At 36.8% G+C, this 26956-nt stretch overlaps 4 protein-coding genes across 9 annotated transcripts in view; 1 reads left to right on the top strand and 3 right to left on the bottom strand.

Annotated features, from left to right (window-relative positions):
- The window catches only part of hecw2b (HECT, C2 and WW domain containing E3 ubiquitin protein ligase 2b), a 46783-nt gene extending 43701 nt beyond the window's left edge, over positions 1–3082 (bottom strand). The window contains exon 1 of the mRNA XM_043240418.1: positions 2614–3082. The gene's annotated coding sequence lies outside the window, so the exon portion shown is untranslated. The remainder of the gene's footprint in view (positions 1–2613) is intronic.
- A 1868-nt stretch (positions 3083–4950) lies between these two features.
- gtf3c3 (general transcription factor IIIC, polypeptide 3) lies at positions 4951–15028 on the bottom strand. 6 transcript variants are annotated; one of them, XM_043240480.1, is made up of 18 exons: positions 14879–15028; positions 14620–14725; positions 13242–13531; positions 12746–12869; positions 12409–12600; positions 11469–11634; positions 11117–11264; positions 10423–10552; positions 10122–10222; positions 9437–9608; positions 9140–9342; positions 8956–9057; positions 7941–8076; positions 7485–7710; positions 6537–6727; positions 6005–6129; positions 5349–5501; positions 4951–5164 (listed from the first exon to the last, which is right to left on the bottom strand). In XM_043240480.1, the coding sequence occupies exons 1-18, from the start codon at positions 14963–14965 to the stop codon at positions 5042–5044; spliced, it is 2775 nt and encodes a 924-aa protein (XP_043096415.1). In that variant the 5' UTR covers positions 14966–15028; the 3' UTR covers positions 4951–5041. The 6 variants fall into 6 exon arrangements, 5 of the variants coding, with proteins under 5 accessions (XP_043096415.1, XP_043096423.1, XP_043096431.1 ...); XM_043240488.1 differs by having other exon boundaries at positions 14620–14719; XM_043240496.1 differs by having other exon boundaries at positions 13242–13625; positions 14879–14898.
- Positions 15029–15293: 265 nt separating this feature from the next.
- Positions 15294–21890, bottom strand: fastkd2 (FAST kinase domains 2). The gene is made up of 12 exons (XM_043240543.1): positions 21757–21890; positions 20555–21196; positions 19990–20093; positions 19802–19910; positions 19132–19255; positions 18889–19028; positions 17758–17930; positions 17454–17617; positions 17147–17371; positions 16021–16105; positions 15798–15912; positions 15294–15609 (listed from the first exon to the last, which is right to left on the bottom strand). The coding sequence occupies exons 2-12, from the start codon at positions 21140–21142 to the stop codon at positions 15481–15483; spliced, it is 1956 nt and encodes a 651-aa protein (XP_043096478.1). The 5' UTR covers positions 21143–21196; positions 21757–21890; the 3' UTR covers positions 15294–15480.
- Positions 21891–22003: 113 nt separating this feature from the next.
- Positions 22004–26095, top strand: mdh1b (malate dehydrogenase 1B, NAD (soluble)). Its single transcript, XM_043240805.1, has 9 exons — positions 22004–22106; positions 22256–22368; positions 22485–22619; positions 23224–23366; positions 23454–23968; positions 24472–24613; positions 24865–25040; positions 25158–25297; positions 25432–26095. The coding sequence occupies exons 1-9, from the start codon at positions 22085–22087 to the stop codon at positions 25504–25506; spliced, it is 1461 nt and encodes a 486-aa protein (XP_043096740.1). The 5' UTR covers positions 22004–22084; the 3' UTR covers positions 25507–26095.
- The last annotated feature ends 861 nt before the right edge of the window (positions 26096–26956 follow it).

The raw sequence follows: 26956 nt of genomic DNA, 5'->3' as shown, positions 1-26956 counted from the left end.
AATGAAATGAAATCATAACATCTTACAGACCCTAAACCTTTGAATGGCAGTACTGTATCAGTACTAAAAGCCAATAAGCGCTATGAATGTGTGGCAGAGCAGCACCTGATTAGATGCCACACATGGATTCTGTAAGCTAATAAGGCCAAGTCAGGTCATGCTAATGAAACTCTGGCAGGCTTAGCTGGTTTCACCTTACATGACTTTGACAAAACACTTGACAAAGAACTGATGATGGAATTTAAATGGTGGGAAGTTGTAATGCCTTCATCGCACGCTAATTTGGATCCATCAGCCAGAATTTCCTGCAGTATTTTTGCACTTCAAGGCCTCTCAGTAACTCTTAATACCCGTTCCTGACCGTAGATGTTTCATCTGTGCATGTTGCTCCAAATCAAACATTTATCTTTCATCAAAGCATCCTATAAAACAACCTTCCTCTTCCGTTCTCTAAGGCCTGAAAGATTGAACATTTTATTATTATCATGCCGTCTCAGTTCGAAACCTTTGCTTGCGAATGACTTAACTTCGTCTAAAATAACATTACATAAAGTCCCCATTGAAAGATGCCAGCCTATCAGTGGAGGGATATGAAAATGCAAACAACCATATCCTTACTTACCTAGTCAGAATATAAACACATTACGAGTTGACTTGATTGACACCATCTCAGGCAAAAAAGTAAACACACCCAACCAAACAAACGTACTGTTATTCGCCAATAAAGCAGAATGAACTGAGCCGAACTGACAATTATTGAAAGCTTCTATTGTCCGTTCGTCTCATAGCCCTCTCAAACCATATATTACTGTCCAGTGATGTCAGACTCCATCAATCTCCACCTTTAGCGTCTGCTGTTCACCCAAGACCGTCTGATCCGATGTCCAATAACAGCCCTCACCCGCAGAGACCAATCAATGCTTAGATGATTTGATCAAACATCTCAAGTCCCAGACACTTTTTCGCATTCCAGAGCTAAACTGAACAATTAAATCTGAAGAGCTTGGCTGTTTTGTGAGTCCAACAGAAGACTACGGGAATTTCACCCAAAGCGGACAGCACTTCGCGACGCTCGGACGGCTCTCAGAAATGAATCCGCACGGATATGCGACCAATTGAGCCTGTTAAGGGAGGCAAATATTGGATTGAACGAGAACCAGGCCATCCTGAAATTGAGTCTAGGCGAGGCATTAATGACTGAGCCACCAGCTTTAACTGTGTCATTTAATCCACAGATCACATAGATGGTCTAAATAGTCCTGAAGTGGGATTTTGGAGCTGCTCTTCAAAGCAAAGCTTCGTATGACCTCATTACTTGTGATGAAAACTAGTCTTGGAAACTTTCTGCTAGGCGCGCCCGAATGACTTTGTGTCGGAGATTTTAACCACAATACGAATACGAAGTGCATGTTATCTGATTCAACAACCAAAACTGACCATGTAAAACTAAAGGAACGCCAAACAAGCGTAGGAGAATCCGTGTGGCATTTAAGATGCGATTTCCTCGACATGCAGACGTGCAGCGCGCTTCACCGAAACAGGTTTTTACAGGAAGAACCGTCTCGAGCTCTAATGGGAACTTTATATTCTTTAGAAGTCCCATATGGGTACTTTATTAAACTATACACCACGACTGATCTGAATAACTCTAAGTAACCACTAAAAACCATAAAAAAACCATACAGACACAACTCAAAAAAAATACAACAATTTTAATTCTGTGCTCTAATAAACGATGCTGGTTATTACACATTTGTATACTGTGTTTATTTTTAACCGTTACAATGCTCAAAAATCCCAAATGAAATCCATATAAATATTGTCAAATTAATCTAACATAATGTTTTTTTCCCTTTTAGTTGATTCAAGGTTACACACACGAGAAACCCTGAAATATATGGGGGCAAAATTCTCCAACGTTGAATTATAGTCACATTAAAGCTACACCAACAGGAAGCGCAACATACTTAACTAGATTATATAAAAATGAATGCCTTTGTTGTCATATTAAACTAAATATGTGCTCATTATAATGGATGCGCTACTGGCAAATCAATATTTTAGTAAACAAGTGCATGAAAAACAACCAGGTAGTAGGCTGCTTACTACCCTTCCTTATAATTCCAGCACAAACACAATAAATCTTGGCAGTTTTTTTACCGGCAAATGCATCATAAACAGCATAAAACGATTTAAATTTACTCCACATTTCAGTTGTGCCTCGAACTGTCAGATAATTTGGCCCTCAAATGCTAAGTTACAGGCTCTGGGCGTCTTAGTTGGTTAAAGCATAAACACAAGAAAAGGCAAGAACCTGTGGCACCTTTATAGTGTACAAAATGTAAAGTAATGTAATATTCAAGTCACGTAGTTTGAAATGCATTTATTTTTCACATAACAATAAATAGCCAACAATTATGCACAGATTGTAACGCCAATATATATATATATATATATATATATATATATATATATATATATATATATATATATATATATATATATATATTGTATATACATATAATTATAATTATTATTACAGCATTAATGCATTTTTTGAATTCGTCAACCAATCCCGATTAAATGCACAAACAGGTAAACACTGTCACTTACCGTCAAATAAAGGTGGTGATGAGCTCAAATAAACACACGGGGATGCTCGGAACAGCTGATGTGCGCAGCCGAGGGCCTCCGTGAGCGTCTTCCTCCTCCTCTTCCTCCTAAACCATCCGTCTCAGCCCGACCGAACCTCTCCGAACCCAGCCCAGACGATATTTACTGCGCAGTGTCGGTCTGCGTCCAGACTGGATCCAGCCGCGTTCATCTCTTATTCATTTACAAAGCGCCTCGGATCCGCTCAGTGCCACCTCATACCCACCGAAAACAAAACACTCGCAACGCAACAAACACACGCGCGTGGCCGGGAGCACGGCTTCATCTGAACGCTCGAGGGATGCGTCCTGCCGAACGTCGCTTTGCATTTGTGTTGGATTAATTCCACGGGCTTTGCGTCTGCTTTTGTTTTTGAGCGTCCGCGCAGCTCACGAGAGGGAGGCGTTCACTTACACTGTTGTGATGTTCGATTCGCCAACGAGTCAATCTGCCGAATCGGTTCTTTCGAATGATTCGTTCTAAACGATTCGAGAGGCGCCCGTTCGGACGGAACTCGTCTTTAGCCGTTATAAATATTTTCGCACAGGCTAAGACTGTTAAGCTAGCGCTAAATAAAATAGTCGTGAAGTTCAAAACTTGTGTCGTTCTGTTCAACGGCTCAAAAATACTACGCTGTGAAAGGCTAAAAACAGCTGTGGCCAAAAACCTAGCCTAAAAGAAAACGTAAATAGGGCCATCTTTAAAATAAGTTGTAAACAGCAGTATATTCTCCTATGAATGTATTTTAATGTAATATTTCGGTCTTAATATGTTTTTCAGTTATAAAATGTATCTGCGGCACAACAGGGTTGCCACGTGACAAAATTAGCCCAACGGACAGTGAAAAGCAGCAGTAATCCAAATATCAAAAAATTTTACTTATATAATATATATTTTACAGTCAGTGTTCTGCTATTATGCTTCATAAACACTCAGTGCTTCCTACCAGTGGCTCTCCTTCACAAAAAATACCATCCAACACAGTTTTATGGTAGAATGGAAAACATTTCAGTACTAGCATTGTGGTGAAATTTGATTATATTCAATATTTCAAGCCTTTAACTCACAGGCAGAAATCAACCCAAGGCAGCAGTTAAAAGTAGACCAATTCAGAGGAAAAAAATGACAACCCTGCGTACAAACACAAGTCTTTTCTCTAGTTTGATTCGACTGATCACGGGTGGAGAGTAAGGAGCAGCGGTGTGGTGGATATACTGATACTCTTCATTTACTGCCTCATGTTACGCACACTGAAATTGATACACATTTAACTTTGCACATTTGCATTATTTGCACATTTTCAATTCCCCTTTGCTACTTGTAAGGACCACTGCGAAACTAATATTAGCCACAGAGGTGCAAATGATTGCAATTTTATAAAATTAGGCTTCAGCAATTCAGCAAATTAGTAAATTACAAGCTATTTGTTTAATTGTCTGTTGTTTGTTAGAGAGAATCATTCTCTCTATTAAGCATTCATGCTTGTGTGAATACTTGTGGAAACAACTTGTTGAAGCACTGTAAAGACTCTAAGGCTTCATTGATTTGCTTGGACACGGTTCATGGTGATGAATCACCCAACTGAACCGATTCAATAAGGTTAACTGAATCATTTCACGCAGTCCGGGGTCAACAAGGGTGGAGACGAATAAAATGAAGCTTTATTTGCTTTTTAACAGAACAGGAGTCATGCAAATATTTTAATCTGATGATAATTTACTGACCAAAATGCAGATCACTTCACAAAACATACGTAATTTATGTACTGGTGTGGTGCGGATTATTGTGATGCTTTTAACAATTGTTTGGACTCTTTTATTCTCATGGCACCCATTCACCGCAGAGGATCAATTGGTGAGCAAGTAACGATTTCTACATTTCTCCAAATCTGTTCACATTAAGAAACAAACTCATCTAGCATCTTGGATGGCCTGAGGACGAATACACTTTCAGCAAAATTTCATTTGGGTAAACTATTTCAAGCACTATTATAAAATAATTACAACCTAAGGCTAAATTAAGTACAAAACAAAGTATGAACAAAGTCTGTTCAGAGCTGAATTAATTGGGGATTTCCATAAAACGCTCGCCTTTCCTGTATTCATGTCACTTAAATGTACATAAACGCTTAGGCTCTGGCTATACAACTCTAGTAAAATATAGCAACATGTAATGAAACGCAAAAATGCTTTGGGGCTAATTAATATTTGACTAAGCTAAAAATTGTATTGTATCGAGCTTCTAAAACTTTAAAAATCATTTTACACCTGAACTAACACATACAGCAAACTCAAACAATGCATGGGTATAATAACTTAGTTTATTGGGGACAAACAGTAAAAAAAAATTGTGCCTATTTTGTACATTTATAGAACAAAATGCAAATGAGTCAGACAGTACAATAAGTATAGATGACATGTCGGGCCATTTCTTTATTACCACTGGACTGGTATATAAGGGATAGGTTGTAGGCGATTTCTCTTCTCAAGTCCACTTGATCGTCATCAATCCCCTTCAAGAAAGACGAGACAAGAAATCATTAACATTTCACAAAGCATTTAAAACAACCTATTAATGCATGGATAAACACACACACACACACACACACACACATACACATACACACAGCATAGAGCCTCAAAAAAGTATCTTTTTGTATGTTGAAACGTACAGATATTATACTGAAAGTATCTTACCTCCAGTTTGAGTGGGGGCATGGTGAGGGCTTTCTCATAGTAGTGAATTGCTAAATGGCCGAGTCCAAGCTGGTGTAAAGCACGGCCGATATTATACAGAGACTCTTGACAATGACCTCTGAGATCCACATAGCGCCACAGGAACGAGAAACCCTGACAAACAACCATAATACATGATGCACACAAATCAATTAATTCATCTAAGATGGGAACTTTTCATTAATTATTTATTTACTATTACTAGCCCTGAATTGGAATTACTCCCAAAGTCAGGGAAAAATGAAGCATATCTAAAACGAAGCATACTTTAACCACACCATTAAAAGTTTTTGCGTCGTGCCATTATGTTTATGAACTTTTGCCCTACAAATTCTAATCACTACAACATAAAACACACATAATAAATAAAATAATTGACTAAATACGTAGATTTAAATATGTAATACAATGCTTTTCAAAATGCAATTCAGCAAAACATTTACATAAAATATCTTTATATTACAATTTAAACATGATATATGATGGAATTTTATCTTTCTTATACAAAAACATTTTTTAGAATTTTACGGCATATTCTAATGAAGCTAACTTTAGAGGAAATTTCAGTATCTAATTCTAAAAGCAACTCGTTTAGAAAAACGCACATCATACTGTACCTGCACAATGAGTGGGTGCCTTTTCATGACGAACTTCTGACAGGCCATATGGAAGAACGTGAGACCAACAACCAAACTATGAAGAGGATGATCGGGCTGGTTTCTGAACGCCTGCATGTACTGACCTAATCAGTGAAAAGACAAAAACAAGACTTTAACACATTCTGTTGACTACAAGTAAAGTAGCAAACACATATCTCCTAACTCTCACTACAGTGTTAGTAGACTAAGGGTCATTAGGGTTCTTGAAAAGTTACCTATAGTCAGTAAAATGTTTGTTGGGAGATCATCTCAATAAAGAGTTAGCAGATGTTAATCAGACGGTCTACTAATAGTGAAAGTTAGTTGACATGTAAGTGCAAAGTTACTTACTATCAAACAAATGTTCAAAAAGGACCATCTAAATAAAGTGTTACCTCCACCACTCGTGTTATATATGAAGATGTTTCAATGCAAATCAATTATGCAACTACCTGTAACATACTCATGTTCAAAATCTAGGATTGAGAGATAGCAAATGTCTAAGCCGTACCAAGTGCGTGTTTGAAAGTCCCAGAAACCAGCGAGGTGTGTCCATTGAGAAGGTAGAGCGCATGGTTATCTGGGTGTTTGAGCATGAGACGCAGACAGAAACGATGATGTCTGGCGTCCTGAGAGTGCAGGGTAACCTGATTAAACACGTTCCACAGCTGAGTCCGTTCCACATTGTCCATTAACATCAACCTGCAACAATATATATATATATATATATATATATATATATATATATATATATATATATATATATATATATATATATATAAAGTACTTAAAGACAAGTTCTCAAGAAGCCCAAATGGTCACTTAAAGCCACTTCTCAATCAAATAAATAGCACTTCGCAATCAAATAAAGAAACCTTTAGCCTCGAACTTGATTTTCAATCCACTATGCCTCAAGGAGAACCATTTCTCAGATATTAGACTTAAGATTTGTTTTTAAAACTGATAGCATTTATATACACATGAAATAAAAAAAAAGAAAGAGAAAAAAAAATCACTACTAAACTTTTAATCAATTAAACAAATAAAATAAATTAAATTAAAAAAGTAATTAGTGGACACATACAATATATATTCTGAAACTATTTACACATTTAAATAATGTATTTTTATATTAATTAATTATTATATATAAATATATTTAAAATATAAACTTTTTTTAGATGTATACATCCGTGTGTGTTTTTATATATACACATAAATGTACACAGTACACACATATATTATGTAAACAAAAACTTTTATTTTGGATTAATCATGATTAATCTTCAAACGCAAAATCTTGCATTTTACACCAAAATAAACAACATTTTTGTTTGTAAACGCAGGATTCGGTGTAAAAATGGGTCAAATCAGGCAAAATACTGCATAAACCAACCAGGTTTTGATTCATTGGCTGATGCTATTTAGGATGCTGATAGTACAGAGAGATTTATCTGACCTTATATAATCGTAAGCTTTGCGGAAGTTGCGGTCGAGGAAGGCGGCGGACAGGCCGAGGTACTCTAGCTCTTTGCGCTTCACGCGATCGTCGTAGAAGGAATAGTACTCTAAAGTGGAGTCCACTAATAACTCGGCCTCAGCGAAGCGCTTCACCTCACACAGAACAGCCAAACAGCGCTGCAACAGCTTCCACCAGTCGTCTCTAGAGAGGACACTCGTCTTACCTTAGAGAAAAAGACACTGAGACACTTGAAACAGACACAGGCAAAAAGGAGGAAGTAACCGCATCTAGATTTAGTTTTAGTCCCTCTGAAGCTGGTTTGACTTTGAGCGACTGCTGCTGGGTTTTAGTATGTAAATATCGATCACGGAAATCATTACGGTCGAGTCTGACAGCTTGAAGGGAACGACCCAAGGAGTGAGTGTTACTGAAGCTGAATCTGAAACGCTTTACCTGTCACATCCAGGTACGCTGCCTCCTGGTCGACAATCTCTGTCAGGTTGTTGCGTGACGCTTTTATAAGCTTCAGATGTTTGACTCCAGAGGACATGTCAGAGACGACACACACCTGAGCCCTGACCATCGCCACCTTCACAAAACAGAAAACACAATGCAGATTCATTTAGTCTCCTAGACCTTGCAGTCATGAACTACTAGCTCTTTAAATGTGGTTGACTACAAATATTAGCTGGATAGTCAATTATACACTGATAAAGGATGCTTCAAAAATAGTCTGATCGATCAGATGGAGACAATGTATAGAGCTACAAATGAACAATTCTATCTTATTCAATTTGATATAGATCACAAAATACAGAACATATCAGAACTCAGTAGACAGAACTATTAACCATTCATATGAATACAGACAGATAAATGTGTGGATCGGTCAGACTGTATCACATGTCAGTTCATTTGGGTTAACTGAGTGGATATTATTTAATATTCAACAGTTTGGGATCGTTAAGTTTATTGTACTACTTTTATTCAGCTAAGCATTAAATAGATCAAAAGCGACAGTAAAGACACTTATTTGAAATAGAAATGTTTCGCTATATTATACATGGTGTTCTTTTGAACTTTCTGTTAATAAATAAGCTTAAAAACATGCATCAAAGATATTAATCAAAGGAAAAAAAATGAGCTTTCAACACTGATAACAATAAGAAATGTTTCCGGGGCAGCAAATCAGCATATTAGGAGGATTTCTGATGCTGAAAAAATTCAGCTTTGCATCACAGGATTATATTTTGAAATACACTCAAACTGATTAGCAATAATATTAAAGTTTTCATTTTCGTTCCATTTATTTTGATCAAATAAATGCAGCTTTGGTGACCAAAATATCAATGCGCCAAAATTTTTGAATGGTGGAAAATGTTGCGATTTATGCACGTCTGCCGTCACAGATTTTTATTCTGTATATATTGCTACAATCACAGTCTGATACATACAGTCAGATTCTGACCTTCAGGAGCATGGACAGCATGGTCAATACAGTATCGATGTAATCGTCGGTGCGTCCTTGAGAATGCAGAAGGGTCGAGCGATGCAGCAACAGCTTCAGCTCCTGAAAAACATCACGCACGCAATCATACGCAAGCTGGACCCTGCATGGCACCAACGAACACAACGCTACGTCACGCGCGCACCTGCTGGGCAGCAGAAGAGTCCTGTGCGAGGGTTTCAGCATCGTACATGGGCTCCAGGGCCTTGAGGGCCATGTTGGGACGTCCCAGCTGCTGCTGGAGGGTGGAGAGGGCCAGACGCGCGTCTAGATGGAGCGGAGCCATTTCAACAACCTTACTGTAGCTCTTGGCGGCAACCTCCAAATGACCAAGAGCTTTTAAACACTCTGCAAACAAGCAAATCAAGAACAGATGACATTTTTAATCATTTCAATATTACAATGACCTTTTTTCCAAATTCAGTGCAATATAGCATGCGACCTGCATGTCTGAGCCAGACGACAGCCATGTTGTATCTCTCCGAGCAGACGAGGGCGGAGAGCAGAGGGAGGGCAGAGTTATACTCGCCCTCTTCCATAAACGCCTCGGCCACGTCCAAATACAAATCGCCCAGCTCCTCCGGGCTCTGCTCCATCAGTGACGTCAGCATGGGCTAAAGACAAAACGTGACAGACGGGAAAATCAAATCTGGATGAGACATCCGTAGGCACATTTTTACTATTTTTTGGAAGAGGTCATTTGTTTACTTTAAGTGTTAAAATGTTTCGGTTAGACTTTATTTTTAACTGGTCCTTGTTACAGTGTAATTATACACATTTAAGTAGTAAGTAATAATTAACTACATGTACTAGGGTTTCGTTTAGGGTTACTTGCATGTAATTATAATAATAGTAATAGTAAGCACATGTATGTACATATGTGTAACAAGGACACCCTAAAGTAAAGTGTTACCCGTGTTTCCTTCTGAATGTTAAAACGCATTCAGCAGATATTTGTGAACATGCACAACTTATATGATGTTAAAAATAGAAGGCATTGGTTTGCATGGTTTTTTCAAGTTTTTTTTCCAATAAAAACATGTTTAAAAATGTATTAATGTCAATTAATCTTACTTGGAAATCGTCTGTGTAAATGAGAGCTTGCACATGTGTGTAAATGTACTCACATCCAGAGGTTTAATGACATTCTGGTGGATGAGACACACCATCATCTTCACTCTGATGTCGATTGGAACATCATCAGGAATCACCACCTCTAAAACGTTACCTATGTATTTAAAAACATGTCATCAATGCTTTTCTCTGATTAAAATGTTATTGTCAGCTCAGTTCTGCTACACTAAAATCTACACTGCATAATATAAAGCACACAACGAATAAAAGAAAACATTTATTTATTTATTTTCATTATTCTCATCTGTGGCACAGCATTGCACATTATGACAGGACATTTATTTTCTGTCTTACATTTTTCCTCTTTAGAGTCTTTTTTCTTCTCCTCTCCTTCTGTAACTTGTGCAGACGTCTGGTCAGTCGTCTCGATCTGCGTCTCCGTCTCCTCGCTTTTCAGAACGATGCCACAAAACTTCACCAGCGCCTACATTTTAACATTTATGAAATACATATCTAAATTATTTGAATTTATTCAAAATTGATTTTTTTAAAAAATCATAATCAATGATAATAATAAAAAATGCACAAAACATGAAAATATTAATAATAAACAAAAATCCACGCATTAAAATTATAGAAATGATAAAATATTAAATTTTTATGCATGTGTGAACTGACTTTTTTGCTTTAATTGATTTTTTTTTGTTTTATATTTCTTTATTCATTACTATACTTACTATTAATGTTTTTTATTACAACTTTAAGCTTAATATATTTAAAAGTATAATAGTCATTAAAGGCTAATTTTAATATTTAACATTGGATTTAAAAATATACATATAAACATTTTTGCAATGGATTATTTCACATAATTCTGCATTGATTTTTTAAAAATAATTAAAAAAATCTACTGTTTTTATTACGTTTGCATCTTTTCTATTTACAGAGCCAATTTAACTTTTACTACAGCATGTTTTCGTCTATTTGACAGTTACATAAAGGCATCGTGTCTTATCCATACCCTGTCCTGTTTTTTTTCTGACCTCACCTCCAGAGCTTTATCGTGTTGGTGATTGGCTATGAAGAGTTCAGCAGCCATGTTAACACACTCATGCGAGACGAGCTCAGGATGTCTCTCCAGAGCTTCCTCCATGACTCCTATAGCAGACGGCAACTCGCTGCTCTCATAGTAACTCCTGAAATAAAAACACGCACAGTTGCAAACTATCCAAGCAGACATAGGACTTCTGGCTTTCAGAAGCTGTCATGGCACAACCATGAGCTCACCGACACGTCAACAATGACATACGTCAACAAGAGTTTATTTTTATGAGGGTCAGCATAATGGCGAAATATCGTGAAGCTAAATTATGGAGCAAAAAACTTATTGAGCATCGTACTTAGCCATGTCTCGTGAGAGCTGCATGAACTGTTCTCCATCCGAGGGCGGCAGCAGGCTGAGGATGCGGCGATACCCATCCATGGCCTGCTTGTGCTCTCCGACCTGCTCATAAAGGCTCGAGCGCTCCCACAGGTACTGAACGTTACTGGGGTCGTATTTAATTGCTGCGAACGTATTTAATCATGTGCTGTAAACACATTTTGTGCTAGACACTTCGGTGCACGACTCACTTTCGGTGCACTTCGGCTCACTTTATATTTTGAGACCAAATCCATATATTTTAAGAAACCATTTTTAAGCGATGTGAAGAAGAGAGAGTTACAACAAGAGAGACAGACAGACATATATTAATATACTACAGTTTAATTATGAATACATAATACCATTCAAAAGCAAGGGGCCGGCAAGATTTTTTTAAATAAAGTACTACTTCTTCAGTAAGTACATGCAAAAATGAGCAATAAACACAGTAAAGATGTACATATTATATTTCACATAAATGCTGTTCTATTGAACTTTCCAGAATCATGAAAAAATGTATTATGATTTAAAATATTATTCTACTTTATACGCCACAATATATCAATACAAAGTAATAAATAGTTACTATATTCATCTACATAAATTAAAGATTTTTTTAAAAAATTTTAAAGAAGGGACACATTACACTGATTAAATTTTTTTAGCAAATTCATCATAATTTCCAAAAAAAAAAACATGCACTGTTTTCAACAATAAAAAGAGCAAATCGTCATATTAGCCTGATTTCTGAAGGATCGTGTGACACTGAAGACTGAAGTAATGCCTCAGCTTTGATCACAGGAATAAAGAATAAATGAAATTGACTGTGATAGTAAAAATAGTTTACAGTGTTACTGTTTTACTGAATCAAACAAGCCTTGGTGAGCAGAAGAGATTCAGCACTTCTGTATACAGACCTTTAGTGTAGCAGATGATGGCTTGTTTGACGTTGTCCTGCTCCAGGGACATGTCTGCCAGTTTTACCCACTCCTCACAGTCACTGGGGTTCAGATGAGCGGCGATCAGCCCGAACTGAAGCGCTTTCTCCATGTCCCCCTGATCCTCATAGATCATAGCCAGTGTGGAGAACGGCTCGTATGCCACAGGAGCTGAGAGAGATGAGAGAGACAGGTTTATTCAGTGACGCTTCTGCTTCGTTTGCAGACACCACTACAGTTAAAACACCGTGTCTGTTTTTGTTGGAGTGACCCAGGTCAACTTTTCGCACCAGATAACTAAAACAATAAAACCGACCTTGGCGAATGATCTCCATGCACATCAGGATGGCATCCTCCTTTTCTCCTCTAGCGTAGCGGATGTTAGCTTCTCCCATGAGTCCTCTGAGAGCCCGCGGTAACTTACTGCGGTGACGTCTCTCCTAGAAAAAAAATGATTAACCTACTGTGCTAAAAATATTTTATTCTTTTTATTACAAGCAAATACGCGTTCAAACTATTTAACTTAATTCAGCATTTGTATGTATTTCAAACAATAATAAAACTACAAACACAAATGGATTATTTAATCAGTCAAAATAAATGAATTTAAAATTCATAACTATCCATTAAATAACACTAATTATATGCATCAAGTGTGCATTATGAAATACATCAAAATATAATAAACAATAAAATCAATTACTCATTTTTGTAAATGTGACTACACCAAAATATTTATAACTAATATATATATATTATTTTTTTTTTTTTTTTTTTTTTTTTAATGCTGACCTACCAGGTATTTTACCAACCTTCATCATTTTCTTATTCTCACGGTTCAGCTCCATTTCTAAGGCAAACACATCTCCAGGTGTGACTTCATTGCCATCATTTTCCTCTTCTTCTTCTTCATCATCATCATCGTCGTCATCATCATCGTCGTCGTCCTCGCCTTCGTCTCCATACTCCTCTCCAATGTTTCTCCACTCCATTTTTCCTTCTTCATTATCTGCATCCTCCTCCACACTCTCCTCCAGTCCCTCTCCGATCATGGAGGCAAAAGCTTTCTGAACAGATGGACTGACTCCTTCTTCTGCCGTCTCTGTTAGAGATCACACAAATACAGCTTGTGATGTGATGTTGAGTGACGCTGAATCTTGATTCCCACCTGCCTCGTTTAAATGCTCTTGATAAATCTGCCATAAAAGCAAGAATATGAAAAACGGTTGAGAAGTTTGATTTAAGGAAGGTTTTTTGGGGGAATTAATACTTTTATTCAACAAGACCGTATTAAATTGTTCCAAAGTGAAGGTAAAGACATTTTGTTTTTTTCATAAGTTTTTTTTTAATTGATTTTATTAAACAGTTAATAAAATGTAATGTTTCTTTAGCAGCAAATCAGCATATTAGAATGATTTCTGAAGGATGATGCTGAAAATTCAGCTTCGCATTACAGAAAAAAATACATTTGAAAAGACATTTACTCATTATATAGTTATTTTAAAATGTATTTTTTTAATATTACCATTTTAATGTTAGTGTAATTTATAAAACGTCCAATTTAACATGCACAATATTCTGAAAATGACGTTTACGTTATTAGTTCTAATTTGTTCTGCGTACATTGTATCATACGTTTACCTTACTTTAATAAATCATTTCTTAGAATTTGAGATTTTCAGCTCTTTGTCAGATAAATCTCATCTTCATCAGCACACACACAGCCCAAACACTGCACACTGGCATTCCCATCTGAAGCGTGCATATTATTTGATGCATATTATTTCAAGACGCATGCAAAATTATCTCATATTTCATTAATTAATGTCTAATTTTGAGGTAGGTTATATTAATGCGTTTTGTGGGGCACTTGCAATACAATTAATATTGAACCAACTGCATAAACTGCTTAGACTATGAGTTGGTAATCTTCTCTCTCTCTTCTGAACTGGTCAGACCTTTAGGCTAGTTACAAAAATAAGTTAATTAGACGAGTTTAATCTAAGTTAAATCTGGAAAGTGAGGCTGACCGCTCGTTCTTAAGACAAGAAACTCAAAATAGTGGTTCTGTTGTTTATGCGTCTGGTTCAAGATTGAAGACTACGAGGTTTCCTAAAAACAGCTCATTGTTCTCTCTTTCACATATAGTTTTCCCCTGACGTGCTGATGAGTCACAGGTGTTATTTTCACCTGTTTGTCGGTTCCGTGTTCCTCTCGCGCATGATTTTGAAGTGGACGGAACAGCGTCCTCCTGACCAGCTTCTTCTTCGTCATCTGACACATCTCCCTTCTGTTCCTGAAAACAACACGAGTCACACGCTGCTCTACAGCACCCAACAACACCACGGTGCACGTCCGAATCACATTCCACAGTAACCGTTTAAATACCTCAGACACGTACTCCGTACATTCATATACATGCTGCAATAAAAGCGGAACATATTTTTACCTTGTCTTTCGCTTTTCTTTCCTCTCTGCGCCTTTCGAACTCCTCGAAAGTTATCTTTCCTTCTAAATAATCGTTCAGTTCGGACATCGTACAGTTTACCGCTTCATGTCATATACAGTAGAAACGTTAGTTGCGCTTCCTGCTTTTCTGCCTCCAGCCAATCAGAGAGCTCAGATTCTTCTTCGACGGTGAACGAAACGCGGTCACCGTTGACGTCATTCCCAAAAGACCCACATCGCCATCGAGCGTCGGAGGAATATAACGCAATCCGCATTTATTCTTTCGTTTACGGAAATATACAATCCTTACTAATTTTTTTGCGGTTCGCACTACGCTAATTGAGGCTTTGTAAATAAATTTAGAAAAAAAATAAACCACAGGAATAAAACACTGAATAAAAAGTCAAGAGTCAGCATTTTGATATAAAAAAAATCACTTCATGTTTATTTTTACATTGATTTCAATCTGTCGGCGTTGGAGGAAGAGCACAAAGCAGTACAGTATTGATATTATACATCAATAAATAGTATGCATCATATTTCCATCTCAGACTAAGATCAAAATGTCCCCAGTACACGAGGGGAAATAAAACACAGTGGATTTTACTCATTTTTTGGACTATCGTGTGGTATTTCCTGTGTAGCGCCGGATTCCTGTTCTGGAAAAATTAGCTTTTGTAGCATTTTAATCTTCTCTTCCTCAGTTTTAGAGCTGAGCTCAAAGACAGGAACCTAAACACACGAAATACATGAATATTATTGTGAACACAATATTGAAAACCAGAGACTGAATGGTTGGTTAAACCTTTCTAGTTGTTCACAACACTAGTATTTCTATTATACATCAGTAACAAACAGCATCAGATTTACTTACGATTATTTAGCGTATCAGAGGAATGAAAAAAACCAAAAAAACTTACCAAAACAGGTTTATAACCAAGTTTTTCAAGATGGCGAAGTTTAATAACCAAGCTGCCTCGAGGATGCGTTGTGCCAAAGCAAAATGAATTATGGGTGGTGCAGACCACCGCGATCCTACAAATAAAGGACAAAGAAGAGCCGGTGAATGCTACGTTTATACCTAGAATCAACATCTAGGTATGTGAGATTTGCATGTCATTCTTCGGTTGTGTGGTCTTTTACCTTTGGGCAGACTGAGGTGACCCAGAATCCTCTGCATTGAGGCCACGGGCTTCTTCTGTCTGACGAGGCAGCGTAATCACACAATCTGAAACAAAGACAAGACTCCAACATGAAATGCCACAACATACTTCATACATACATGTTTCTAAGTGCAATAAATTGCTCAGTGGGAAATGTAGGCATGTAATCGATTTCATAATTCAGGTTTGATTGATCATGCAAAATGAGGTATATTAGCTTATTAATCTATATGATAATTTTATTGTAATAAACAATATAGAGTGTACACTAAAAAAACTACTTACTGATTTATGACTTGTGAATAAATTATAAATAAATTACAAAATTATATATTATATTTCTAAGTTATTTAAAAGTAATTTATATTCCATTTCTAGTTTTGTCAACATTTAATTGGTTCTTTTTAAAAAAAAAAAAATACCATTATAAAAAATTACATATTATAAACTAATAGATTTTTCAGGTTTTTTTTTTTTTATTAATTCATTTAAAATACGCATTGTTAATCTTTCGAGTTTGGAATCAATTACACTTGTTTTTGTTTTTTTCCATCACTTGTAAAATTGTGCTTGGTTTGTTTGAAAGGTGCTACATAAATCAAGATAGATTGCTTGATAAATATAATGCTATTAAACGTTTTTAAACTACGAAAATTCAGCTTTGTCATTTAAGAATGCATTACATTTCAAATTTTTTTGGGCTAGATATTTTTACGTAGTTATTTTATATTGTATACAGTATATATGTAAACTACTTTTTTATCAAGCAAATGCAACCTTGATGAGTGAAAGAGACCTTTTTCAAAAACATCTGAAAAAGCTTAGCGTTTTATCATGCAAATATCAAATTTCTTGTTTCGAATCATTTCATTCTGGAGTAAATTTATTTATTCGCTATTTATTACCAAGCACTTTATATTGCATTATACAAATCAACTTTGATTAATATTATTAAATTAATATTAAACAAAAACACTGTTTTTGATTAATACTAAATAAATATTACCCTGTTTGAATCCGACTTCCTTATTAAGGTTTAATTACCTAACAGCAATAAAACACAAAGCTTGACAGAAGCCTGCACAGTAACACGAGGTTCATCTCACCAATGAAATAAATGCCCTGCTCCAGCACACTGTCCTGAACGGCATCATTTCCCACGATGCTCCTGACCGCACTCTGCACGTCACTGTTGGCCGTGACCGTAAGAGCAGGCCGTGAGAAGTGCAGGTCTGGAAGAGAGGTCGGCGACGGCGGCAGCTGAGGTTTATCCAGTCGCAAACACAGATCTAACATGGACAGCCACCTCTGGATGTTTTCTGACTGTTGGCCTGTGGGGGACACAGGAAGTGATCACAGCCGAAGTGTGAAAGGTTTATGGATGAAGAAAGAGGAAAAAGTGTAGACACTAACTTCTCTCTAAGAGCTGGTCCAGCGGGCCCTTCTGCAGCAGTTTTTCCAGCAAGGTTTGGGGGAAATGCTCCAGCAATCCCAGATAGTGGACGGCTTTTAGTAGTTCCGTGGGAGACATCTTTGGAAGGTAGGACTCCAAGACCATTGTTACACAGTCCAGAAACCTGATTTAAAAAGCAGCAAGTGTTAACACTAAATATTTCACAGAATGTGGATTTTATGATGTGCAAACCATGTGTAACGTCTGGGGAAAAATCTTACCAACCCCAAACTTAAGCGCTTAAGAATCGAAGTGAAAGCTTACAGTGGTTTTTTTTCTTTCAGGTCGTGATTTAGGAGCGAAAAGACTTTTAAAACGGAAAGAAGATTCTTCAGGGTCAGACTTTCAGACTTCTGGATGATTCTCTCTGCAAATGCGTCCAACAGGACCACGGGTCTGAACAAGAGATCCTCAAACATTACTAGAAAGAGAGTCACCTGGAAAACAGGAAAACAGTTTGATAAAGAAGTCAAAACTGTGCTGCAAAGTTGACCGCACTGAAGCGAATTCAAGCGAAATATCAGTTTTCTATATGAATAGATTTAAAAATGCTATGTGATGCAAAGCTGAATTATCAGCATCTTTACTTCAGTTCTGAGCGTCACGTGATCTTTCTGAAATCATTCTGATATGATGCTCAAGAAACATTTCTTATCATTAATGTTGGAAAACAGTCAAAAACGGCTGTTGTTGTTCTTTTGCAACATTATAAATAATATGTAATTGCTGAATTTATTATCAAAATCAATCATACTGATGCTAAACTTTATTTAAAAGTAGCGTACATGGGTCAAAGATGAAAAGGGTTCAACCAAAAAATAATACGTGTGATTTTACATTAAAAAAATGCACTATTCTAGGTTTTACCTGTTTGTCAGTAAGATAATTTTACTAACTTAAAACAAAATAAAATGTAATATGCTTCTTTCATATATCTTTAATAGTCAGAATAAGATTGTTTGAATTTGTACAGAAATATTGCGTTACACTGAATGACAATGTAACACTATTTCAACCAAAATTTGACATTTCTCTAAAAACTTACGTTACTTACATTTAAAGTGCTTTCTATGGACATTAAATCCCCGTTCTTAATGACTTTGACCCACATGCACGCTGCTTTATCTATTTAAATAACTATTTACTTAAACATACTAAAATAAATCATATATTCCAAGTGAAATTAGGCATTATTATGTGCTCTCTTTTACTACGACGGTCCAAATCTACTATATTCCACTCAAAGAAATGTCACACGGACAATTGCTTGGTACTTTTACAACCTGGCAACCTTGCCGCACAACCAAACAAAATATTGTGCATTCCTCTTTAAACATGCGGTTCATTTTTACACAGATCGGTTTAACAGAAGGCTTAGATCTGTAGATGTCGCACCTCTCTGTTGGACCACATATCAAACGTGTTGGCCATGAAGTCCGAGATGGAGCAGAAGAGGGTGTAGTTCCTGTAGTGAAGCTTATTGCAGGACTTCAGTACCGAAAGAAGTGTAGAAAAGGAAAATTCATGCACGTTTTCTGCAGGAAGCAATGAGAAGTAATGTGACAGTTATAGGATTCACTCGTTCTTTGGGTTTACTGTAGTTCTGGGAACATCTGAGAAGATCACGATCGCTCTCACCAGATAATCTCTTGCTGCACAAATCCAGGAGAGGTTTGAAGTTCAGCTCCATGGCAGCCAGGCTGATGAACATGTACTGGATGTTGGCTGAACTGAACTTATCCGCCAACGACAGAGCTTTGATCTGAGGGAGAATAGATAAGACATACCTCATTCTGACATCTGTATATGAGGAGTTATTTTATAAATGGCAATAAAGCCCTGAAGGGTGTTACAAACTCAGTATAACTGTTTCTCATTTGATAAATACATTCAAGAGTGACCGTGTCATGTCAAAATATAAGCATTTTTACTTCGTATAAATATAAATAAATACTTAAACATCATGCTAATAAAAATATATAATTATATAAATAATTAGGAGTAAAATACAACATAACATTGTAAATATATAACGCTAATTACAATACCAAGAACATAAAAGTATACACAAATAAATAAATAAAAATAATTAATAATAATAATTAAATCAAGCTTTTACATGCCAAATAATTAGTGAAATATTTTGATATTTCATATGAAGAAATTTTTTTATTTTTGTCCTTTCGATTTGAGTAAATTTAACTACATTTTTACCAGCTTTAAATTAAGAAAATGAACTTAGAATCCACCAAATTATGCATTCAACAGATTTTAGGTGATATAAATAATAAATCAACTGTAATCTAACCGCCAGCTGCTTCTTCAGATGTATCGGAGTGTTTTTTCCCACAGCGCGCATCATGCTCTGCAGAACAACCACACTCTGGATCTCAGGAATACGATCCTTTAGCAGCAACCTTCCCGAAATCAGAACACAAAATGAAAACATATACGCAGATGCGTCATTTTATATTTGGGCTGTAATCATTTTCAAACCTTAAAGCCTCTCTCAGGGCCTGAACGTTCCTGCTGTCCTCCATGTCTTGAATACAGGAAGCCAATATTGAAAGAGACTTTTCATCGAACGTATTCAGCCGCTCCTGGACGAGGGAAAAAAAAATTATGACTGCCTCACAACTTTGTTTGGTTTCCTCAATGCTTTTTAAATGCTTTTTTATATTAATGTGTATAAATGTTTCTATAATATGTAAAATAAGTATATGAGCATATAAGTATTGCATAAGTATACAAGTCAGACGCAAAAGCCTGACATTTTTGAATAGTGTCAAACAATTAATAATATAGAAAATATGCAAAATTTTGCATAATACGCGTGTAATAAATGACTTATTGTAATATTGTTATAAAAACGCACATATTTGTCTTAAATACATACTTGAATGTGTCTATAGGGTATTTTGAGACACATTCTGGGGACACCAGAGACTTTGTAAAAAGAGGCATAATACGTCTCCTTTAATGTGTGAATTAATGAATGGAGTTATGTTTTCAGAAAAAGGCGAAACCTCCGATGCGATCGGATTCTCATGATTTCGCTCACCTGTATGACGCGCAGCAGCGTCTGGACAACCTGTGTCTTTTGTGAAACTCCCAGGCTGACGATGGCCAGCAGGCAGTAGGTCAGATCGCTGCTCCTCATGCGCCAGGCGTCGGTCATGGCCCGTCCGCAGACCTCCTTAAACTCCGGGTGCTCAAACATCTGCTGCAGCTCACAGCGCAGCTGCTCGTCCTTCATGGTCTTCGAGATCTCCCACATGCGTGAGAAGACGCTGCTGACGTTCTGCTGCGACGCTGGGAACTGCTCCAATGTGTCCAACACGTCCGTTGGGCACGTGCAATTCTGCAAATGTGTGTAGAAAGGAGTCCTTTTCGCTTTACCTGAGAGATCGCTGGTCTCTGGAGAAGCAGTGGCTCGTTCATTTAGAAATCCTTCTCCGCTCGGCCAGTAATAGCGCACTTGTTTTAATGCGTGCCCTTGCGTGCTTCTGCCCAGCTGAGATGGCACAGCAAAGCTTCTGCTTTTATAACATGAAGACTTGTGTGTCCGTATAAAAGAGTCACGTTTACACCGTGGCGTGGATCTCAGAGCACATCTGAGCATGTCCAAACCTGATTTATACATGCTCATGTTATCATCACCAGGGCACAGAGAGATCCTCCGAAGCTTCTGACAAAGATTAACCTGTTGCGACAAATACAAAAGTAAAATAGAAACCTCTGTACTTACTAAAGTTTGTGGTTACTGTGAAATCATCAAAAAGCTAAGTAGTTATTTTGGCTGTATATACACTTACACACACACACACACACACACACACACACACACACACACATATATATATATATATATTTACCTTACGAAACCATGTTATAAGGGAAGATGTCGTACACATATTTATTTATGAGAGAGAGAGAGCGCCCACATAATATAATATAATATAATATACATATTAAGGTAAGGTAAATAGCCACAGTGTTTTTTTTAAACCCAATAAACAGGCGCATTAACACATTTACTGAACTTTAAAATTACAAATGTTTAAATTGGCTCAAGACATAAAAAATGAATACATGCATTTACTCGTGAGGAGAACCTGCATGTCCTTGCACAGAAACCTTGAAGAAATACGCCACTATAGCTGCATAACCCGTGCAGTATTCACATGTTTGAGGTTAACTGTGGTACAGCGATACGGTTTAAGCATCTCGTAAATTTTAATGATCGCAACGTAACGATCTTACCCTTCATTTGTAGTCTTCACGTGCGTACAGCTCCTAGCTTGACAGCAGCCATGACAGAAACAACGAGCGCACGATTACTTTCTCAATAGTTCTAGTATCACGTGCTTTCCACTAAGTTATCTTTAAAAATGCCTTATATAAAAACACAGTAAACACCAGTATAACTTGTTTATTTCATGTTATATGTATAATTTTATTTTTTGGTCAATTTATAAAAATACGGATTCAAAAACGAAAGCAAAACCCGAAATGTTTTCCCGACGAGCCTCTTTATGCGGGACACGCGCTGTTACCTAGCAACTCCGGATGCGCTCGTGAATGGGAAAACATGGCAAAGTTTGTTCTCGCAGGTCTGTCTGGAAACTATAAGCTGTGTTTTTAGCAGCTGTTATATTTTTATCTTCCAGCAAAGCCCCTGCTGTATTTAGATGTGTGTCAAGCCTGTCATGGCACGTTCAACATCGTTTTAATGTCATAACATTATCTCTACGTTTGTCAGGAAAGGCTGATTGCCCTTATTATGCGAAGGCTGAGCTTCTGGCTGATCTGCTGCAAAGAAACCTGCCTGATTTTCACATTCACAAGATCTGCGTGCACCCCAGTGACTGGGAGGTAAAGCTGAAACGTTTCTGGTGCTCTTTAATGGTTTCCACACAGTTCACAAGCTTTATGTTTGTTATATGATTGATTCATTGTTCTATTCGCACTGAAGCACTGTTTCTTTGCAGAAATGGTTGGAGGACGCCTGTGCGTCAAATGGCTGGGAGCACTCAAGTTCTCCTCTGGTGTGGAGGGAGCTGACTGATCGTGGAGGGAAGGGAATGCTGCTCGGAGGATTCAGTGATTTCTTTGAACATGCTCAGGTTTGCATAGAAGACTAGAATAAAGAAAAACAAAATTCTCAATTGCTTTGGCTCATTATTAAAAACGTGTTGTAAGAACATTAAATGTGTGTGTGTGTGTGTGTGTATATATATATATATATATATATATATATATATATATATATATATATATATATATATATATATATAATATATAAAATAATGCATTTTAAGTAGAATCTGTCTATTGTTTTTTTTATAAAAAGATTGGGTTTCATTCTGACTCCAAAGTTAATTGTTCAGCTTCCCATTTCAAACTTACATTTTCAATAATAAATTAAAATCTTGGTGAACAAGAGATAACAGAGATAACAACTTGAGAATTAAGAAACATTTTAATAGTTCTTTCTGGGTGCTGTGCAGTGATATTCTGCAAAGAAGATGCGTCATATTCCAGTTCTAACTTAGTGCAATATATTAATTTAAGCTAAAATGAAAAACTTAACAGAGCCCTTTCATTGTAGATCATATATCATATTGACCTAAACCGCTACTACGTCAATTTAGAAACTGACCAGTGACATTGCCCAGATTTAATTTAGATATTTCACTTAAAGATTATTGCTTTCGTCCTCTCCTGCAGGGTTACTATGGCATCACTTCAGATATGAACTCTGATCTGATGCAAAAAATTTCTGTAGAGAATGGACAAACTAAAGAGCTGTGTATAGAAGAGGACATCCACAGGCACGCATCTGTCAGACCTCTGCACATCTGGATCAGCAGGTGGACATGTTTTATCAGGACCCTTTGTCTTAATATTTTCTCCTTCCTTAGATGCATGGCATTTAACCTGACAACACTGTCTTTCAGTGCCCTGAACCCCATCTGCTACAGTCTCGTCCCTCAGTTGTTCTCCCCGGGGCTGTTTCCGGGTCTCCCCACCTTCAGCCTTCACCTCATGGATGCTAATGCCTCTGAGGAAATGCTACAAGGACTCAAGATGGAAACGGAAGACCTTGCTCTGCATCGGCTACATGAAGTCACTGTCCATTCAGACCTGACGCAAGCATTTCAGGAAGCCCACTTTATCATTTTTCTGGATGACCTGCCGCCTGTGTGTGAAAGTAATGATGAGCAGGATGACGAGGACCACACGGTGAGCCGGGTGGCGGAACGCTTTCGCTGCTATGGGCAACTCATCGAGGCTAATGCACAGAAAGACGTAAGAGTGTTAGTAGCAGGAGACTCCTTCGTTAATTTGAAGTGCTTACTGTTAATCGAGAACGCTCCTTCTGTCGACCCGCACAACTTTGTGGTGATGACAACACAGCTAGAATATGAGGCGAAAACTCAACTTGCACAGAAGTTGTCAGTGAAAACCTCAGGTACAATAGTAGTTTTTTTTAATATCTGTATAAATATTAGTTCTGATATTTATTTGAAATAAGATTATACATTTGAAATTCAGTTCAGTTTGAAATTATTCATAATTATATATATATATATATATATATATATATATATATATATATATATATATATATATATATATATATATATATGTGTGTGTGTAATCTGCTATTATTTTTTTTGTATCATATTTTTATTATACAGTATATTTGTAATATTATTTTGTTATTTTAATAGATGTTTATAATTTTATATCATATGTTTATTATTTTAATAATGTAATTAATATTTAAAGTTATTTAAATAACTATAATAATATACTATTAGAATAATACTTTAATAATAATAATAATTTTATTACAAAATAATTAAAATTAAAAATGCTTTAAAAATATATTTAATAAATTATTTGTTTTTATTTATTTGTTTGTTTCTTGTCTTTTATTGTTTCTGCTTAATGTTTCTCTTTTTATTGGAGACATCTCTAATGTCATTGTATGGGGGAACATCAGTGGCAGTTTCCATGTCGACCTACAGAGGGCCAAGGTCTTCAGATATGATGGAGCAATTTGGGGACCAGATGGTTTTTCTCAGCAAGTCATGGAAATGATTTACGATCGGTAAATATCATTGTGGTGCATGAATCATTCAAACCGTGCGGTTCTTTCATCGGCCATATGGCTGTTTTTTGCATTTCCATTTATGAATCATTATAAAGGGTATGAGTAAATAAGAAATCTGACATAACATGCATGGTTAAACTAAACTGGCATCTTCAGTTACGTCACACATGCATGTTCCATACGTATCATAAATAGTCTAAATGTATGTTTTATTTGCTACTCATGTAATTACCCTTTTTTTAAATAAGGAAGTGGCTGCAGACAGATTTTATGAGTTTGGTGCATAAACACCGTACCGCGATTTCATCAAAGACCAACAAAGCCACAGCAATATCTACAACAAATGGAATAATGACCCTTTTAAAGGCCTGGAATAACGATGCATCTCCAGAGGATCTCTTCTCATTGGGTGTAATTAGTACAGGCAAGGCTATCTGAATCACTCTCAGACATGAAACCAACATCTATATATTGCATAATGCATATTTTACAGTTAATGTGATGACGTGAATGAGTGCGACTGGCTTCTGTAAATCTGCAGGGCAGTTTGAGATTCCAGCAGGTTTCGTGTTTTCTGTGCCTGTGAGCTTCAGGGACGGACGCTGGTCAGTGCGCTCGGATGTTACTGTGACAGATGAGCTGAGACAAAACCTCAGCGCTTGTGCCGAGGAACTGAAAAGGGTAAGTACATGAAGCGAAACTGAATGTTAAATGACAAAGTAACGTGATTTTGTCAGAATACAAACTAAAAACAATCAGACAGAAAAAGATCGCAGTGGTTAATCAATGCTGTTTAATGCTTGTGTTTGCTTTAGGAGAGAGACATTGCTGTTCGAATACTGAAGATGCGTGACAGTTCTCCAAAAGCAGACTGCAATGGCCTTCAGTAACACATCATTATTCTAATCCGAGCGTCTTTTAAAGCTATATCTAGGTTAGTTAGCACCTGAAAGCTTATATGGCATATAAAAAGTTCAGCTCAAGTCATGACGGACTGTCGGCCTTCAATTTAAGGCATGGCTTTTTACAGAATGTCGGAATATTGGATGGTAAACACGATTCTTTTGTGTTTTTGTGCTAAATGCATAATTTAAATATGCATTCTCAGAAAAGGCCACTGACCTAAAGGCAGTACCTAAATAAGTACCATTAAGTTCTTATATGCACAAGTACTAAGTAGCATTCTTTCTAAAAGTCTAAAATTCAACAATGTTAAAAACCACTGCATTACAGGAACAGAGTTAAACTTTTGTTTGTGTGTGTTTTAAGTTCTTGACTGTATAACTTTTAGAAAAAAAAGGTGTTTTTACATTTTTAGTTGACAAATATTTCCAATAATTCTGAAACATAATACACGTCATACTTCAAAATGTTTGTTTTTTCAATGCCAGGGCATTGCTATGCTGTTTTTAGTGTGTTGCTATGGGGTTGCTAGGGTCACCTAGGTGGTTGCCCAAGTAAAACGGACCCATATCTGAATCGACTAAATGCAGCTTGAAAGCCCCTTCCTTAAAAAGCATGTGGCAAGAACACTTGCATGCCATTTTCTGTTAACATCACAGACCTCTGCAACGTTTTCATCCTCAGATATTTATCGCCTCCACTTATGGAGATTACAGTCACCTCTGACTATAAGCAGAGTGACCATCTGCCTTGGCTTCAGCTGCCAGCTCACCACAGGCCTTCACAAACTGGCTGTCCACTTGGTAGCTTACCTCACGCGGCCTTCATCAAATCTATTGCGGAGTCAGCAGATATTTCGTGCAGAACATTAGTATGCATCATCCTGCTTCTTATCCCAATGACCACCCATCTGAACGAGGTAAAGAACCCTTCTTAATTTGAGTATAAGATCCTGTTAAAATAGCATTAATAGTTATGACTGCAGTTAAAATTCTGGCCTTAAAAATACAGTTCACCCAAAAGTAAAGTTTGCTGAAAATGTGCTCCCCCTCAGGCCATTTGAGATGTAGTTGAGTGCGTTTATTTATGAGAACAGATTTAGAGAAATGTAGCGTTACAGTCAGCAATGGATACTCTAAAGTGAATGGGTGCCGTCAGAATAAAACATCACAACAATCCACACCACTCCAGTCCATCAGTTAACATCTTACGAAATGAAAAGCTGCATGTTTGCAAGAAAAGAATCAGCTGTTATAACTTTAAACCGTTCCTCGTCGAAAAAATCCATTATGCTTCCTCCGGTGAAAAACACTCATATTTTAGCTGGAAATAACAGTTTGAAGTTAAAAACATCCTAATGCTGGTTTTATTACAACCACACAGTAGATATTAACGGATGGACTGGATTAGATGTGCGATTCATCAGCTGTTCAGACT

Source organism: Puntigrus tetrazona, chromosome 1 (genome assembly GCF_018831695.1).
Source record: "Puntigrus tetrazona isolate hp1 chromosome 1, ASM1883169v1, whole genome shotgun sequence".
NCBI lineage: Eukaryota > Metazoa > Chordata > Actinopteri > Cypriniformes > Cyprinidae > Puntigrus > Puntigrus tetrazona.
The sequence above is the reverse complement of the archived record's forward strand: the minus strand, read 5'-3'. Positions and strand labels throughout refer to the sequence as shown.